At 44.6% G+C, this 19760-nt stretch overlaps 1 protein-coding gene across 2 annotated transcripts; it reads right to left on the bottom strand.

Moving 5' to 3' along the window:
* On the bottom strand, positions 1–3455 carry LOC137739624 (uncharacterized). 2 transcript variants are annotated; one of them, XR_011069099.1, is made up of 9 exons: positions 2950–3455; positions 1992–2025; positions 1502–1735; positions 1174–1263; positions 931–996; positions 740–831; positions 595–642; positions 277–509; positions 1–182 (listed from the first exon to the last, which is right to left on the bottom strand). XR_011069099.1 is itself a non-coding variant. In XM_068479259.1 (8 exons), the coding sequence occupies exons 1-8, from the start codon at positions 3309–3311 to the stop codon at positions 389–391; spliced, it is 1047 nt and encodes a 348-aa protein (XP_068335360.1). In that variant the 5' UTR covers positions 3312–3455; the 3' UTR covers positions 1–388. The 2 variants fall into 2 exon arrangements, 1 of the variants encoding a protein (XP_068335360.1); XM_068479259.1 differs by having other exon boundaries at positions 1–509.
* Positions 3456–19760: the final 16305 nt, after the last annotated feature.

Genomic DNA, 19760 nt, shown 5'->3' with positions numbered 1-19760 from the left:
AAACAGAAAAAATAATTTAATTTATATAACGAAAGTATTCTGTGTAAGCTTCAGTGTGCGAGAATAACAGAAAGAAAGAAGCTTCAGTGTGATTGGTCCAAGTTGCAACTAATCAACAAAAACAGTGTAAATTGTAAAACATGCAGAGGGGAGGGAGGGGGACGGATTGGATCAGCATTCTCCTGTCAACATACACAAGCAAAACAATGAAGATGAAAAACGACTCCCAAGTTCCAATTCTCTTTTAAATAAAACAGAATATTGGGCGAAATTTACTCCGAGTAATACGATGTAGGACGCGGAGCGTACACCCTCTCTGGAGGTGAGAGTTGTTACACTCTCGGAGCCAACCGCCCATTCCCCCTGAATGAAGAATAGCAGCTAATCTCTACTGGTATGGCCTCACAAAGGCGTGGGGAAACAATTTGGGCAGAAGTGAATACTTTGCTTTTATAATCACTGCAAAAATCCCATAGCAAGGGATGTGAGCCACAGCCCCGCAAAAATACCTGCAAATAATATGCTTTCATTACATTTTTGTTCTTACTAGAACTTGAAGTGAAGGCAAAATGGAGAATAGATAAGCTAGTGTACCATAATGGAGCCCATGGCGTATCGAGCTCAAGAAATGGATACGGCCACCTGGGAAGATACTCAAAATAATGTTACTAGCTCTTTCACCGCAAGTAAAGGATCATATTTGTGTAAAAGAGAAAAGATTTTAATTAATTATGCGTACCATGGGAAACCTAATGCATGAATGACCCACTGGAAGGCAATGTAGATACAGCTCCAGAGGACAAAATATGAAAGCCTGAACCATGGAAATGGCTGAAAAACAAGATGGAAATGACATCAGTAAACAGATGAGAAGAAATAAACGATAAAACCGGAGTACAAGAGCTTCCAGGCTGCCAACAAAATACTTACAAGGCTGTTGAGAATGGTATCCAGAAGAAGGAACGCTGCATTCAGCGTATGCATGCAACACATCAACTGCCAAGCACATGTACGAGTCAGTCACAGATCAATCTATTCAGGCATAATAGGAAGAATAGAATAAGATAGCAGCATTATTTGTCATAGATGAGGACATAGCTAAGGAAAAAGAACCTAGATTTAAAGGTTGCACTAGAATTTGAACATATTAAAAAAAAAAAAGCAGACTCTCACCATATTGAGGCCAAGGTGCGCATTTGATAAAAATGGGAGGATGATACACCAAAAGACGACATCTGTGAGGACAACAGCTCCTGCACAAGTCTGTTATGAAGACATATCAGCTTCTCACCATACTGCATACCTCAAACAAATTTGATCATCAAAATGTTTCTAAGCAAGCTAATATTCCCCAGCATCAGACAGAACGGGACTATTACTATTCTACATCATTGTATATTTCTAGTAGCCCTAATTTGATATGAGTTAGTTAATGCATGAGTAAATATATACAACCTCGCCCACCAACAAAAGTACAAAATCTGGTTCCTGATTAACTAACCTGGAATGCAATTTGCATAAGATATCCCCAATATCCTGCTCGTTTCTGAATCTCCTCCTGAGCATACTGGCTTTGCAATTTGATGGTACTCTTAATTCCGTTTCGCCTATAGGTATTCACAGTTCCATTATTCTCTTCCACATCCCTTCTCAAAGCTTCTGACCTTGTCCCATTTTCAGTGGGGGGCTTGTTTAAGGACAACCAACAACCATACCCAGACACTAGAGTTCCCAGCTATGCAGAGAAATTAGCAATGGGTAAAGGCAAAGCAGGACAGATTTGAAATAGATATCTTTTTGCTAATTCACTAGTTTAAATATCCAAACCCCAAATTGGCTTTATAATTTTCATGTTTGTTTCTCTATGTGAAAGTCTCCACCACAGACCGTATAGAGCATTAAGATATGGACAACTAACAGAACAAGCCAATAATAAAGGAAAACATGTGTTTTATTTTGAAGAAGAACGTGTGATGTATCGCATGACATACCGCAAAATAGATCATAACCAGTGTAAATGTCCACCTGCAGATTAACAAGATCGAAAAACTGTGAAGGAGATTGTTGACAACACCAAGACACATATTGTAATCAACTGAAAGTGACATACATATGGAGGATACCTATGCAGTGAATAACTTGCACTGCGATTCGACAATGGACATGGTTTGAAGGTATAAGTAGAATGAGAGAACTCAATCTTAAAAAAACATGAGGAATAACAGTAACAATTACTGAGGAACTAAGACAGTGAGATGCAAACAAATTTTAAACCCATGTTCTTCATCATGTCAACGATCACTGCAGTTTATGCACATGCTTATCCGAAGAGATATTCTATTGCAAGTGATGCTTCAATCTAGTTTCAACGCAAATAGGCCAAGTCCTTGTTAATCATCCACAAGCAATGCGCGCCAGACAGGATGTGGCTCATACACATGATGTGCACAAAGTTGGGAAAGCTCGATGTATCATCCTCTCACACAGTTAGCCAAACTGATCACCAGTCTCGCCCTTTTCATCAAATCACTACTACTGTTCTACTCGTAAACCAAATTTATTATAACAGGTGGAAGCTAATGTACTTTCCTAATGTGGGTTTGCACAAATTAAAAGCAATAAAAACATCATTATGATGGCCATAATTTGGTATTTATTTACAGGGTATGTAATTGATTATAGACCATGTTCATGAAAATTGAGTTGTTACTCAAATTTCACTACTCTAATTGATTACCCACAAAAGTAGTGGATGGACCGTGTGGTTAGAGCATTCCTCTCCAACCCATTGCGTTCGGGTTCAAACCCTCCCTCCTTAGTGTAGATTAATGTAGAATATCGCTCGTAATATAAAAGAATTGATTATCCACTATTTATATACCAAAAAAGCAACACATCAAGTTATGAAATTTAAAAAAAGCCACAAACTTGAAGTAAAATCCTACTTACTCGGTGTAGTAAATGAAAATGGAAGCATCCCATTCGACAAGATCCCAAGCCAAGAACCCAGCCAAAGTCAGAAACGAGACGAATCGAAAGGCGAAGAGCCAGCCGGGGTGGAGCCCTTTCCAGCAGCTAGTCCACAGCTGGGAGGTGCTGACGTGGCCCCTCGGCAGGGCGCTGACAAACACGTGGCTGTCAGGGCGGCTCACCAGAAGGCTCTCGTACATCGTGCTGTCTTCGAATCTCTCCGAAGCTCCTTCCTTCCTCCAGATCACCCACGACGCCGCCAGAAAAGAAACCCCAACAATGGCGAAGCAGACGAAGTCGTACCAGTAAACATGCAGCGCCATTGCCGGAGTCGAAGACATTCAGTGAGAACCCAGAATTTTTTGTTCCAAATTGAGAAGTGAAATCGTGATGAGATGGACCACCATTTGTGGTGGGTTCTGGAAGGTGTTTGTTTGTGTTGGGTTGGTCGTTTGACGGCCACGACTGGTAGTTATGACCGTCACGTTTTGCTAATTGCCAACATGGTGAATCGTGTTAAATACATTTGGACTATTGCTTTGTGGTGGATGCGTCGTACATTTTACAGGATAGTTTTTTTGGCACGCTCGACGCTTTCGGTGACAATTTATGCGTAAATTTTGCCCATTTTTCATATCTTTTGTGTTTATGAACTTGTTGACTCTAAAAATTACAAAACCTACGTGACGCGCAGGCCGAGTAACTAATAAGCTAACTACGTCATTCGGTTGAATGCAGGGCGTGCCAACTCGTCGGCCGAGCTCGGCCGAGGAGTAAAATTTGTTGATGTCGCGTTGAGCGCGTTGTTGACTTCTTTATCTCGCGACTGCAACCGAGGAAGGAACACTCTCGGTCTTTGGGTTCTAGAGCCTGAAGACAAGGCTACTAATTCTACGAAGTTCACAAATCGTCGACGCCCGATTCGGTAACTGTGATTATATTCGTACGAGTATAGGCACGTCGAATTGACACCAAACTATATGGACACAGGTACTCAAATGTGATGTATGTCTTGATGGTGAATGTAGTTCGGCCGTTGGAATGCCGAACTCTGAAACTCACTTGTGAGTATCCAATCATAAAATCACTTGACGTCCAGTACGCCGAATAACGCAATTCGTAACACCTTACTACGCCGAGAGGGCTAGCAAGGTGACCTCTACCAACAAGGGTTCGAAAACCCTTCTCGGCCGAGACTTAGATAGGTAATCAGTCGGCCTCGACACAGTGCTGTTTATCCAAACTGAAGGTTCTTCTCGGTCGGCTGATTCTGCGGCAACAGTGCTGTTTATCCAAACTGAAGGTGTTCACCGGGTGCCTCCACAGTGCTGTTTATCCAAACTGAAGGTATGTCGGCAGAAAAAGAAAAGGAAAAAATCTCAAGGTATTTGAGAGGCTTTGCGCAGGGCAATTGTATGCTGAATTGAAGCTCCTTTTTTGTTGCATGATTTCTTGTATTTATAGCATCCGTTCCTTGAAACCGAATCACGCCCTTATCTGGATTGGGAGTCCTTGTCCCGTTCCAACTTTACTTCGAACAAACCCACTCCCATTAGGATTTTGAACTTTCCCCTCTTCCGAGGCTTTATTCTTCGCTGACCGGGAATCCTGGTTGCACCAGGACTTCCTTGACCTTTTTGTTTATTTGAATTATTCCTTCTTAGGATAGGACTCGACCAACCCTGCTAACTGGCCTAGAATCTATCAAGCAACCCATAGTAGTTGACATAGCTTTGGGCCGAGCCCAACCGTATGCTCGGCCCAACAATATTATTTTGGGCCCAAACACTGCCCCCTCGCTTCTAAGGTCACCGACTATTGACCTTTGGTCGGGCTTCGACCTTGAAGAAGCGGAACCATCTTTTGTTTTTTAGACTTCGCTTTTCTTGATAACCATCATTGCATATTTATGAGATATGATTACACCATCCTTGTTACTCCCGCCGTGTAGCCACGTGTTGACTCTCTGCCAATCCGAACAATTTTCAATCATGGCCTCTGAAAACGTGCACCCATCGAATCGTCTCTTCCTCATTAATGCATTAAAATCGCCGCCGCACGCAATCGTGCGTCCTGGATCCTTGAAAATCTCGATCCTATCCTCGCAGGTTCCTAAAATATCCGAAATGATTGGGACCTTTTCCCGGTTAAATCTCCCCCCAATTCGAACTAGTGCTCTTCGAATACCAAACGTTTGATCTTCCTTCTGAAAAGCCTATAAATACCCAAATTTCCACCATTCGCATCCCACGCCTTCAGAAATTTTGAAATCTTCCATTTGCCATTCCTGCTTGCTTAAACAAAGCCCTCAAGTTCATCTCTCTGCAACCTTTTTTTTTAACCCACATTCTCTCTTCTTTACCAATGGCCTCCTTTATTTCAAAACTTTCCGACGAATGCAATAAATGCAAGGACTTCATCGATCGGAGCGCCATCAAGACGCTATGCTTCGAAAATGACCTGGCCACTACTCACTAGATTATGGGTCCACTATTCAAAGATGCAGTGCCGTCGTGCATCACTAACCTTCTTAAGGAGCAGTGCTTAACACCCCTGTTGCAGGGGTTCGATTGGTCGAAATGGTGCTTGGCGCGGCCCCAAGGGGCCTGGCCCTCAACTACTACAGCCTAGGCCGCCTGGGTCGACCGAATGAGCACATTCTTCGGCAAGGAGTGAAAAGTTCTTGGTATCTATGATGCCATCATGTTTTCGACCATGGAGATTACCATGGATAAGAAGCTGCTTATGGCGGCCCTGAGTTTATGGTGTTCGGCTACAAACACCATGATCCTTCATTTCGGCCCTCTCAGCCCCACAATCCTCGACATCTCGGCTATCCTTGGGACTTCTCCATCCGGTCTCCCAATCGATGCTGCCCTTTCTGGATGCCCCTCTCTTCTCGACCTAAAGGCGCTATTCGACGAACGGGCCGTCGAGACGCTCAGTCGGGGCGAGCGGGAGCCTTCAAAAGAAGAAGTTCAGAAGCTCCACAAGAACTTTTTCAACTACAACACTCTCATCCTCCACTTCGCCGACCGAGGCGAAGAAAGCCTTAGGAAGGGAGAACACGAAACCTTCCTCTTCTACTGGTACAACAAATTCATTTGTTGTACTAGGTCGAACAAATGCCTGGTCGAGAATATGCCGGTGGCCCAGGCCCTGGCTAGTGGTCGCTCCTTGGCGCTCAGCCCGGCTATCCTTGTCAATCTCTTCCGTTGCTTGGCCGATACGACCATCAACAAAATCGACTCGCACCAGAACGGAACCCTTTGGGTATTCCAACTCTGGCTGCAGGTTTACTTCTTCACTTTTCGGCCCGAGGTTCCTGCATTCCAGCGTTCGGCAGCCCTCGGCCCTCAACTGACCTCTCGACCAGCGCCTCCTCACCGGGCCGACGAGGTCCTCAAACACTTCTTCAGCCTCGACGTCCTCTCGGATGACGAGTTCTTGGTGTGCCGGTGCCAGGGGTACCCTGCCTCGATCAGGCTCCCAACGGCAGCGTGGGCCGAGACCGAAGATGCTGATCTTCGTCAACATTGGGGGTCATTCGTATTGGCCTGCGATCTCCCCCTTGGTTGCGATGCCCACCGAGCTAGCTAAGAGGTCTATCATCCCCACTTTGTCGCCCGGCAGCTTGGCTACCTCTAAGGTTGCCCTGTACCCCTGCTTGCCTCTCGTTCCCTCTTAAGTCGATGACGTCTTTCTGGTTCCTCCAAGAGGGAATGTCAGACGATGGAGAAGGAGTTTCAGGATCGGTGCAAAAATTTTCGGCTTCGGGCGACCGTTCCTGAATCCTTGGGTACCGACACCTTTGGAGAATAGTGGGATGAGTACACTTGTGACTTCTTCGGCACTTCGGTTGACGTGGTAAGCAAAGTCTTCGGCCCAACCCAAGGAGTCGGTTGCGGCCCAACCCAAGGAGTCGGTTGCGGCCCAACCCAAGGTATATTATCCTTTCGCTCTTTGTACTTCAATTACTTGCCCCCTGTTATTAATTACTTTGCTATTTCAGGGGGTCGTATGTCAAGGAAGACGGAAGCGGTCGCCGCGGTGGTGAGGGCGAAAAAATTGGTTCTCGCGAAGAGGACCATTGCCACCGGGTAGACAGTATCCGCCAAACGCCCCTATCGAGACACCGAGCCGGAGGATGACGCTCATGGCCATTCCAAACGCGTCAAGAAGTTGGCAAAGAAAGGCGACCGGGAGATTCATGTTGTTCCTAGTGACACCACAGGGACAACTGCACCTATCGGTTCTCCTTCTATCCCGGCTGCCCCGGCTTCGGCAAACCCCCTTCCTCTAGCCATCTCTCCGACTGAGGCTACGGCCGATCCGGCCGTCGTATCATCTCCAGCTTCAGAGCAGGCCATGACCCCTGCCGTGGGGAAGACCGCCGCACCTGTCGAGGCACCCTCCATCCAGCGACCGACGATCATTTTGGAAGAGGTATAATTCTACTGCCACCCTTTTGTTTATTTAGCCTTCTAGTCGTAACAAAGGTTTTTCTCAGGACGTCGAGAGCGAGAGTGACGACGTCCTGCTGGAGCGTCGCCCTCGACCAGCCAACTCGCCTCCCGTTCATCCTCTTCCGGTGGTCGAGGCAGCCGTTCAACCGTATCCCCTAATGGCGGATCGTGGAAAGAGGCTCCTGGCCGATCCTGAGGTGATGGCCGAAACGCCGCTCCATCCGCAGGATGAAGACCTTCTCATTCCTCCTCAAGAAGTCTCCTAGGCCTTTGTAAGTCTTATTTTCTTTGTGTTGATCTTATCATGACACATGTTCTTAAAGAACTATTAAATGTCAGGTGCCCAAACGTTCATTTCACCGACAATTTTATGCGCCAACAGGCGTTGTCTATATTTCCTGGCCACCGTCGTGGCCATCAAATGTAGATAACCTCTATCGGCCGCGTGAATTGAGAAGCGGTCTAAGGCACTGGGCTCGGCCATTAAGTTCCCTGGGTTCGAGCAATGACCCAGAGGGCATGGCCGAAGTCTCCTCCCGGCAGGTCTAAAAACAATCCCTTTGTTGTGTATTCCAATACCACGTCTTATTTTCCTTCACAAATTTTCCTCTATGTGCAGCCTTCGTGGGAAGTAGAGTTCGACGCTCTCCTTCAGAGTACGACTGGTGAGGCCGGCTCCTCTGCTGCTCCTGCCGAACCAGTGAGGACCGTGCCCGAGGCCCAAGCCTTCGTGAAGCTGCACGAGCTCCTGTCCCTCTCTGCATCCCAAGTTCTCCAATGCAAGGGTCTTGACTCCGTTGGGGAGTGCTTAAATGACCTTGCCAGCGGCGGTTACCTAAGCATGGAGAATATCTCCTTCCTCACTGACCTTCTGGAGCGGACTCGGCAACACTTCACCATTTTTGAACGAGCTCTTCGGGCCAAGGACGACTTGAAGGCGGCTAAGGTCGCACATGAGGTTGGCCGAGCGGAGGTGGAGGTGATCAAGGCCAAGAAAGCGCAGCTGACCGAGTTTGATCTTCAGATCTCCGACCTCCAGAGTCAAATTGCTGAGCTTCAACGGCAAAGGTTTGCTGCGGCTTCAGAGCTCGAGAGGGATTTTGAGGCCAATAAAGCTCGGCTTACGGCCTTTGCTGCCGGCGTGCGGCACATCTAGCAACTCCAGTTCAACAAGAAGATGAGGCAAGCTGAGAGAATTTTGAGCGAAGTGAAGTGGCTGGAGTTAAAAGCTGCCTTCGAGACTTTCCTCCCCTCGACCCCCTAGAAAATTATCTTTGTATCTGCTCACTTTTGTTATTAATACAATGGTCTTTTACTCTTGCATTTCCCATGTGATTGGATAGTACTTTTTAAAAAATTTTCCATTAATTGGCAATTTGTGAATTGAACCGGTCCGATCGCTGAGATGATATGCCCCATTGCCGAGAACTTTGTGAACAATGAATGGCCCTTCCCAATTCGGCGACCATTTACCAAACCTGGGGTCTTTAATCCCAACAGGCAACACCGTTTGCCACACTAATTCTCCTTCGCCGAACGTTTTCTGTCTTACGCGCTGGTTATACGCTCGCTCGGTAATTTTCTTTTGTGCTATTAATAAGTTACCCGCGTCGATCCGATCTTCTTCTAAGTCTTTTAATTCTTGTCGCATCGCTTGACTATATTCGACGCTGAACAAACTACTCTGCTCGATTACTCGTAATGAGTTTATACTCAACTCGACTGGTAACATAGCGTCGTGTCCATAAGTTAACGCGTAAGGAGTAGTTCCAGTGGCCGACCGGGATGAAGTTCGGTATGCCCATAATGCTTCATTTAACTTCAAATGCCACAGCCCAGGCCTTTCTCTTACCGTTTTTTTCGAGGATGTCGATCAACACTTTATTGCTTGCCTCAGCCTGCCCGTTTGCCTGAGGGTAGTACGGTGTAGATTGCTCAAGTCAGATATTCAGACTTGCCGCGCATTTCTTAAACCTATCGGCCGTGAATATGGTGCCATTGTCAGTTATGATCGTTTCTGGCACACCGAATCTGGTCACAATATTTTCCTCTACGAAATTGCATAACTCTTTGGCCGTTAATTCAGCGTATGATCTTGCCTCAACCCACTTAGTGAAATAGTTAGTCGCTACTATTATCCACGCATATTTTGCCGCCCCCTACGATGGCGTGATTTTGCCAATTACGTCCATTGCCCATCCCCTGAACGGCTATGGTTTAGTAACCGAATGGAGTAATTCGGCCGGGGCTTTCTGCATGGGTCCATGAATGTGGCATGGTACGCATCTCCGTGCATATTCGATGCAATCCTTTAAAATACTGGGCCAAAAGTAACCGTGTCGTCGAAGCAACCAGCGCATCTTTCGTCCTGATTGGTGAGCCCCACAAATTCCTTCATGTACCTCGGCCATTGCTTGGGCAGCTTCGTGTGGGCAGAGGCACAAAAGTAGTAACCCGTCCTCGCCCTTGCGGTATAATTCATTTTGGTATGACACATAATTGGTGGCGAGGACCTTCGTTCTTCGGTCGTGTTTCCCATCGGGGTTATCGAGGTATCGTAGCATCGTTTTTCTCCAATCGTCGGGTTGCACCTCGACGGCACATATTTCTACGGGGTCTCTTCGTTCTAGTAGGGATATGAGCGACATCACCCTTGTGCGTATTAGGTGCGTGCGCTGGAAGGTTTACCGATTGACCAAGGCTGGGTATGATCGCAGGCTTGTGGGTGTTACCCGACCTAGCTTGCCCCCCGTGAGTTGTGCTCCGGATGCGATCTGGGCGAGTTCGTCGGCGTCTGTGTTATGAATACGCGAAATATGTTCAAATGTGATCCGTTCAAACGACTTGGCCAGGTAGGTAGCGACTATGTGATAGGGCGCCAAAGTACAACTCATGCAACGAAACATGTCGTTGGGCTGGTTAATCACGAGTTCGGAATCATCGAGGACGAGAACGCCGGATGCCCATAAATCGTGTAAAACATGGAGGCCGATGATGAGGGCTTCATATTCGGCCTGATTATTTGTACAGCTGAAATCCAACTTGAGAGAAAAAGACCAGCGGTAGTGGTCGGGTGACTGAATGGCAATACCAACACCAGACGAGGTCGAAGTACTGGAACCATCGAAATGCATAGTCCAATGGTTATCACGTGTTGTGATTAAACCAATGTCGACGTCGCCCCCCCAAAACCATAAGGGGAAGGGTGTTGGGCCAAGAAATCGGCGAAAACTTGCCCCTTGACGGCCTTTTGGGGTACGTACTGAAGGCTGAACTCGGATAAGGCGAGCGTCTATTTCCTGATTCGGCCTTTGACGATGGGCCGAGTGAGCATGTAACGAATCACGTCTGTTTGGGCGATAACCTGCGTAACTGATGGGAGCATGTAGTGTCGAAACTTTGATGCGGCAAAAAAAAAAGCTAAGCAAAGTTTTTCGACAGGTGAATAATTGAGCTCCAGCGAATTCAGATTTCGGCTGAGATAAAAGATAGCTTGTTCACGCCCTACATTGTTATCTTGCGCAAAGAGACAACCAATGGATTCAGCGGTTGCCGAAATGTACAATTTAAGGGGTTTGCTGCGACAAGGTGGAATTAGCACGGGTGGTGTGGAAAGGGCCACCTTGATTTGCATAAATGCAGTTTGATGCTCTTCGCGCCATTCAAATTTGTCGGAATCCTTAAGTTTAAGGAACGTAGAAAATGCCTTCATCTTACCGGCCGAATTGGAGATGAAGCGGCAGAGGAAATTTATCTTCTCGAGTAATGACTGGAGCTGCTTCTTTGTTGTCGGAGGTGGGGCGCTAATGATTGCACAGGCTTTATTTTCATCGACTTCAATGCCGTGATGGTGCACCAAAAATCCCAAGAAATTACCGGTCGAAACACCAAAGGCACACTTGGCCGGGTTCATTTTGAGATTATTCTTGCGCATGCGAAGGAACGCTTGCCGCAGATCATCCAGGTGCGTTTGGCGGCGCTTAGACTTTACCACCACATCATCGATATAAACTTCGACGATTGTACCGATTAAGTCGTGGAATATCGTATTCATGGCTCGTTGGTATGTGGCGCCAGCATTCTTAAGGTCGAATGGCATGACTACCCATTCGTAAGTACCGAGTGCTCCAGGGCAGCGGAAAGCCGTCTTGTGGACGTCGGCTTCAGCGATAAAGATCTTGTTGTAACCAGCATGGCCGTCCATGAAAGATAGCAATTCATGATTAGCTGCAGCATCAATTAGCAAGTCTGAGATTGGCATTGTATATTCATCATTGGGAGTGGCCAGATTTAGATTACGAAACTCGATGCAAATGCGAAGGGCTCCACTTTTCTTTAATACCGGGACGATATTGGCCAACCATTCGACGTACCGAGCGGTCCTAATAAACCCGGCTTTTAGAAGCCGAACTAATTCGTCCTTGATGCCAAGTTGTACTTCGGTAAAAAATCGACATGGGGGTTGTCGAAAAGGCTTACACCCGTCCTTGATGCGTAGCTCATGCTCTACAAGGCTTCGATCGAGGCCCGACATTTCATAATAGTTCCCCGCGAAGCAATCTTTAAATTCCTGAAGTAATTTACGGAGTTCGGCCTTCATAGACGGTGGGAGTAACGTGCTGATAAACAATGTTCGAGGATCATCGGTCGTGCCCACATTGACTTCCTCCAATGAGTCCTTAACCTGGGGCCGATTGTCTTCAAGTTCGGTTGGCGCGGCCTGAACTTTATCGAAAGATAGAACCGGGCCGTTATCTGCTTCGGCCAAAAATTCGATTAAATTGATGCCGGGATTTGGTTGCTTGGCAATGGCGTACCAATGGGCCAGCAGACATTCCACTGTTGATGAAACCGCGGCCTGACGCCTTTCTTGCTTGGTTGTATCAATCATCGGCATTGGTAAGTAAATCTGCCAAGCCAAGTCTCGCCGAATCCTGTTGAACAGTCTCGGCGCCAACCTCGATAACTTTCTGTACCGAAATTCTCGTCGGCCGCCCATCCTCGTTGAAACCTTGGAGGGTGATATAGCCGACGTGATCATCGTAATAGCGAGCCTGAATCATGTTGGTTTCAAATGGCTAATTATCGGCTGAGTGTACTATGACTGATTTGCCATCCCAAAAGATGAGGACTTGGTATAGTGATGAAGGAATGCAACTGGTTTGGTGGATCCAATCGCGGCCAAGCAATGCGTTATAGTCAGTCTTGGAGTCAATTATAAAGAATGACGTCATGTGGTGATGACGGCAATGCTGACTTCCAACGGGAGCACTCATTTGGTCCGAGACTTGTCGCCGATGAAGCTGCTCATAGTTATACCTAACGGGATGAGCTCGTTATCAGAACGGCGTAAGGCCTTCATGACGGACATCGGCATAATGTTGACTGTGGCTTCACAGTCGAACAAACACTTTAGAAATGGGAAATCTTTCGATATGAGCCGTGACGTATAACGGCTTTAGATGTTGGAGATTAACCGAGGGGGAACGGGGAAATAATTAGGCCAAAGCTGCCTTAAGGTTGTCCCCGTTTCGGACTTCCCTATCGTCGTCGTTTGTGACGAAATCCACTTGTGTTGCTTCCTCAGCAATTACGTCCCCGTCCAAGAAATTTGACTGATAGGTACTTGGTTGGAACTCAGAGGTAGGACGTGGACCATACTGATCTCCATATGTTCGAGGATCGAGGGACCCATCGGATCGTGGTCGTCGTTTTCCGCCGAAGTAACCATAGTATCAGTCGGCGGAGCATCCTCAATCGAACTTTGGAGTGCCTTGGTGTGAACCAGCATCTGAGGCGTGTTAACCGAGTCTAGCTTATTTTGGCTATTTTCCTCGACCATGTTTACTGCCGAAGATTTATTTTGGTCCTGCGCTATACGAGCTCGTTCTTCATAGGCGATACGGGCGTTCCTCGTGTCTAGATATGCATCCAACCGCGTTACCTTTTTTTCCTCGTCGGCTGTGAGGCCGAAGAGAGATACAGCCGAGAAAACTTCAAAATGATATCGTAAATGCTGAAGGTCTTCGAAGAAAAAGGGTAATTCGACGGCGTCAATATCCGTGTAAGGATCGACCTCAAAACCAAGGACCCGAGCCTCCCGTATATGTTGGAATCTAGCTTTTATCGCTAGGTCGGAAGTTTTCTGGATAATTTGCTCGGCATCAGGGCAGGTTAGTGCTAGGTCGAGGGCTTCCTGACATGCCCTGGGTAGTTCGTACAAGTCATTGGCGGAATATTTCTTATGAAACTCTCGCATGTACTCCAATGAGTCACCGAGTAATGGAGGGTGTAGATTGCGTCGTATTTTGGCGAACGGCTCGCGCGGTGGTAACGCAGAAAGCTTCCTTTCGGCCTCTTGTCTAAAATGCTCGAGACAAGCTCTCGTCTCCCCAGGCCGGAGAAGAAGCTTGATACGTTTCTCGTACTCTTCAATAGTGGTCTCAAAGTCGGGAACCGCTACTTTTTTCCCTTCGAGTAACTCGGTCATGATAGTCGGGGTTGGCCGCTCACTAATGTTTTCCACGGCCTCTTTTGGTTGCCACCGGTTGGCAGGGTTAGCCTGCGCTTCTCGTCGTCGAGCCATGCAATCTATCTGTTGGCGACGGCGTTTTTGGGATTTAGGCAACGCCGTATATAGGCCAGTCGGAGAATTGTAACTGTACCAACGTTGATCCGATGTCCTGGGTGGTTTGAACGTTTTTCGATCGGCTGGTGAGCCCGACCTGTTGGCATTGCGCGAGTAATAATCCTCGTTATAGAAAGGTACGTCAAAGTTAAGACGCCGCCTGACCGGGGCCTGGTCTTTTGGTCGTACCTGTGGGCCGAGTCTCTCAAACACTTGGCGTCGTGGATCATTACCAAACCCTCTTGGTGATGTTGCAGAGGTCGTAGATGGTGGGCCTAAAGTTGGTGTCGAAGACGTCTTCTTCCTAGGTTCGACTGGTGTTTTACAATGGTCGCATAAAACCCTTGATTCATGGGTTTCCTCGGAACTCGACCCTATCATAGGCTCATCGATGGGTAACCCCGAGCGTTCCGTAGGTGGTGCATTTGAAAATAAATCAATCTTTAGTCTTGTTTGACCATTCCGTTTACGAATATGCTGCACCGGGACTTATTCGGCTTTCCCTTTTCCTTTGTCTTTAGGAAGATGAGCATCCACCATACCAATTGTTGTTGAAGGGAAGGGATTGACGTCGACCGCCATCTGCTTCTCCGGGAATTTCAACTTTCCTTTCTCGATCCAACCTTGAATTGTGTCTCGGAATACAACACAATTATTGGTTGCATGCTTATTAGAATTATGATACTTGCAATATATCTTGCCCTTCAATTCGTCGGCCTTAGGGATAGTGTGCCCCGGCCGAAGCTTGATGGTTTTTGCTGCCAATAATTGATCGAAAATTGCATCGGCTTTGGTGATATTGAAAGTGTATACTTTCGATGTTTTGCTCATTTCCTCAGCGGCCGAACGGGTCTTGGTGTCTTTGGAACTCACTTAAGCTAAAGCCTTGCAGACATAAGGTTTATCTATTACTCTCTCGGCTGCATCCATACTAGCATACTGAGGGTCCTCGCTTTCGGCCAATGCATAGCTAACCGTGGGATTCTTATACAACGTTCCCCGGGATGGTGACTTTGATATCTTTTCTTCTAGGAGCAAATAATCATACTGCTCAACGTGTTGAGCAAGTTCGTACATATCTCGAATATTTGCCCCCAGAAACTTCTTTTTGTATTCCACATCCAATCTGTTGAGGGCGATCCTGACGAATTCCACTTCGGGGAGAGGTACTCGACACCAATTCCTGACCGACTTAAACCTTGTTAGGTATTCCATTAGAGATTCGTCGGACGCTTGAGCCATCCTAGCCAACGATGATACGAACATTTCCATCCCGGCCGATAGAATTTTTCATGGAATTTCTCGACTAATTCTTCCCAACTCTGTACGGAGTTGGGTGGGAGATTAATGTACCAAGCGAAAGCTGAGCCTGTCAGTGAAAAATTAAACAGCCGTAATTTATAGAAGTCGCTATTGACGTCTCCACACTGCGCCATGAACCGAGCCACATGTTCTAATGAGGATAATGACGATTCCTCGGCGAAAAGACTGAAATCAGGGATCTTGAAACCTCGCGAGTATTCAAACCTTTCTACATAAGCCGGGTATGGATGGATGAATTTTGGAAACTTCGGTCCCTTCTTTAGGGTCGAGTCAATCATTCTCTGGACCTCAGTCATGTTTACGGAAGCGGCTTCTTCTCCCTGGCTTGGTCCATCGGATCTATTGCCCGGTCCACCTCTTTTATCTAAGGTCATTGGTTGTGGCCGGGCAGGCCCTTTCTCGGCTTGTACTGGAACATTCGTAGAAAGCTGCCGAGGCTGGCCGACCTGGCCATCTTCAAAGGCTTTACTAACCAACAGTTCAAGCATCCTAGTCTGGGTGTCGTTGTTACTTCGTATTGCATCCAGTAAATCATTCATCTTTTGACCAATCGACTGCTTGACCTGTCGATACTGTTCATCAAGTCGTCTCCGAAGAAACGACCTAGTTGGTGGATCAGAACCCTCCCCACCATCGTCGTCGCAATCTTCCACTATTCCTTCAACGAACATGCCTAATGTTTGGTTAGGGACTTCTGAGTTGCGAGGTTGTCTGCCGAGATAGATTTCATTCTCTCGGCGTGTCGCGCTTGTGGCCTCGGGCAGCGCAATAATGATCGAATTTTTTGTCGAGTGCAAATCCTGCCCAAGGCCTTGCAGTGGTAAGTCAGCTGTTGACTTTCCCATGATTGTTTTCTTCTTTACAGACCGTGTCTCAATGGTCATGAACTCCGAAGGTTTAGCACAATGGTCCCACCGGGTGTGCCAAAATGTTGACTTTAAAAATTACAAAACCCACGTGGCGCGCAGGCCGAGTAACTAATAAGCTAACTACGTCCTTCGATTGAATGCGGGGCGTGCCAACTCGTCGGCCGAGCTCGGCCGAGGAGTAAAATTTGTTGATGTCACGTTGAGCGCGTTGTTGACTTCTTTATCTCGCGACTGCGACCAAGGAAGGAACACTCTTGGTCTTTAGGGTCTAGAGCCTGAAGACAAGGCTACTAATTCTGCCAAGTTCACAAATCGTCAACGCCCGATTCAGTAACTGTGATTATATTCGTAAGAGTATAGGCACGTCGAATCGACACTAAACTATATGGACACAGGTACTCAAATGTGATGTATGTCTTGATGGTGAATGTAGTTCGGCCGTCGGAATGCCGAACTCTGAAACTCACTTGTGAGTATCTATACTTTACACTAAGCCACTAGCAATCGAACCAATAAGGTTAGTCACACCTTTGTTTGGGGATATAGTCATACTGTTACAACTACTAATGCAATTCGATCAACTAAACTTTGAATTTTTAGCAGCCTTTGAATCAATGCAATGGATTTGTTGTGTCCCATTTAACCAAGAACATCTCAAAAACATTGATCTTATGATAACTTTGAGCTTGTCTTAATAATAAAAAAAATTCAATTGAAGAGCATGCTTATTTAGCAAAGTTAGAGAAAACATACAATTTTCCGGTTTTAATTAGACCTAATATTTTAAAACATGTGAATCTAATTTCATCCAGGATCTTAACCATGCATTAGTTCCATATGTGCATGATAAGAAAAATAGTTTGCTATAGAATTGAAAAACTGAAAGCAACTCTAGCATGACTTTTGCAAAATATTAGGCAACCAAATATTGATATATATGAATGATTTTTCCAGTTTTAGTTAATCACATCAATTATTTTCGGTTTGACCATATATATTAAATTGAAAACGCTAACCAGTCCAAATAGAGGTTGAGCATGCAGTAGCATATCAACATCTTGTGAGAAAGGATACTAGTTTTTATAAAACAAAATCTGGGTAGCAGTGAGCTTGAAGACCAAACTAAAACCTAATATATGTCTTATTTCAGATATAAATTATGAGTTGAATATGATAAATTCCTTGATTTTGTAAGGTACCCTTTTAACATGCATTTAGTTGTATATTTCAACTAGCATGCTAATACAACAGTAATATATATTTATGAAACAAATGTGATTTAGACGCGTTATAGAGATGTACTTACATTAAAACTTATGATTTCACATGCTTTGCGACAATATTTGTCTCATACACTACTTCAAGTCTATCACATATGTGATATACACAATCTTGCAGGCTTCATGATTAGAAGTGTCCTCTAATGTCTTAATGAGGTTGTTCCCTCTTTTAGCCAATTTCAATAGCAATACATATCCATGGTATTTCACAATAGTTAATTAATCTTATAATACCAAAGCATGGGCCATAACACAAGCAATATGCATATATTCAACATCATGAAATATCATTAGTTAAAACTGAAAACTAAGCCATTGCACATACGTGGATATGAACTTTAAATTAAAATCCATTGAAATAGACATGGATTAAACATATGCATATCGCACCGAATGCATTATGAACTTATCATGCCTGAAAAGTAATGTATATCACTTAAGGCAAACATGAGATTTACATATGTGCATATGAATTGCAAGGCTGCAAGTACCACTGATAACATATAACATAAACTTAATGAATAAAAGGCAATCAAAATCACTTCAAATTACCACTTTCTTGCTATCAGATTTTTCGTATATTTATACACATATCAAGACTTACAATGTATGTGAAATAACCAAGAACCTGAAACACAATATACATTAGTAGTACCAAGAATCTCCAGAAAGTAATTTATCAAAAACTTGAATAAGGAAACCAAGTCAAAACTATATGTTAAAGCAAATTGTGGGTTGCCATATATATTCTTAATGCTTGTTAACATCCTTAAATTCTCCATGTTGCTAAAAAATTATGGAATAACATTGAATAATGATAAAACTAATAAGGCCGTGTACTTTTCCTTTTTCCGGGAATACAAGCATGACAAAATAAATGTTAGTCCATCATATTATGTAGTAATTATGTGACTATGCCATACACCATTCCCAAGAATTTTATCAACATTCAAACTAAGATCTGAAAGTCAAAAACCGAAACACACACACATATATATGCCTATTTACATTCCTGAAATTCTCTATGTCAACAAATTTTTAAAAAAAAAATTAATAGGTTAAGAACCATGTTTACCCCTTTTGCCGAAATGTGTATGTGGCAAAAAAGGGTTTGTCATCATGCTATATATACACATATGCCAACCTTAAGAAGTTCTAGTTCATGACAATTATATATACTTAATTTTAACATCCCAAATCATATATGCACAACCACATAGGAGACTTGATTAAGGTAGTTGTGATAAAGGTAATAAACATGTATAAACCCAACAGGATAATGAAATCGAAATAGGATGCAATATCAATTAATAGTCTGTAATATTTCTTCAAGTCAAGGGGCAAGTTTTAATATATAGCTATCTCAAATTTCAGTATGAAATTTTGGTTAAAACACAATTCACATAGAAAACCAATTTCTTTTTGCCGTGAAACATGAGTATGGAAATTGAGCAAAACTTAAAACATGTCATTGATTCAAGACATCTATTTTTAGGGTTTATCGAGTAGGTCTTTAGTTGTATTATGACCTGCTCTGATACCAACTATTAGACTTTATAAATTTCATAAACAACCCAAAACACTAACCTGAAAGAATCCATAAATTATGCTCAATTGATAAAGTACTCAAAGTCAACATGGCATGTAGGAAAGATGAACCATCTTTGATAGAACCATGCGGAATAGGCTCAACCATGGACTTCTCCTTCGGTGGAAATCATTGGAATCCTGCGGAATAATATGTTAGTTGACCAAAGTCTTCTGCACGCTCAACACCCTTTTAAACTTGAACTAGTGGGGCGTTCATATGAGTTTCTATGTGTTGTGAGTAAGGACCTTAGCCTTGTATTTATATGGACTTAACCCTAATGAATCTTCCCATAATAATGTCATTAGGATTCCTTGCAATCCAAGGATAATTGATACACCAAATCTCATTCCAAATAGGATAGAATTAGGAGCCCTTATTCCCCAAGGAAATCCGGAATATATTAACTTTACTTGGGGTACAAGCTATAGCTATTAACTAAATTCTAATTTATTTATATTCCAAACAATCCTTAAATTAACTGTTTAGACCAATTAAACCGTTGGATTATGGTCCAACGTCCAACACTAACATATGCTTCATGCTCAAAATCTTACATTGTATTGATACATGAGATTTAAACCGCCGTTTTTCTGTCTCTCGCTTAGTCACAATTTTGTTTTGAGGAGTAATTGG

This window comes from Pyrus communis, chromosome 7 (genome assembly GCF_963583255.1).
Source record: "Pyrus communis chromosome 7, drPyrComm1.1, whole genome shotgun sequence".
NCBI classification, from domain to species: domain Eukaryota; kingdom Viridiplantae; phylum Streptophyta; class Magnoliopsida; order Rosales; family Rosaceae; genus Pyrus; species Pyrus communis.
Note: the sequence above shows the minus strand (reverse complement) of the source record. Positions and strands in the feature narration are given on the sequence as shown.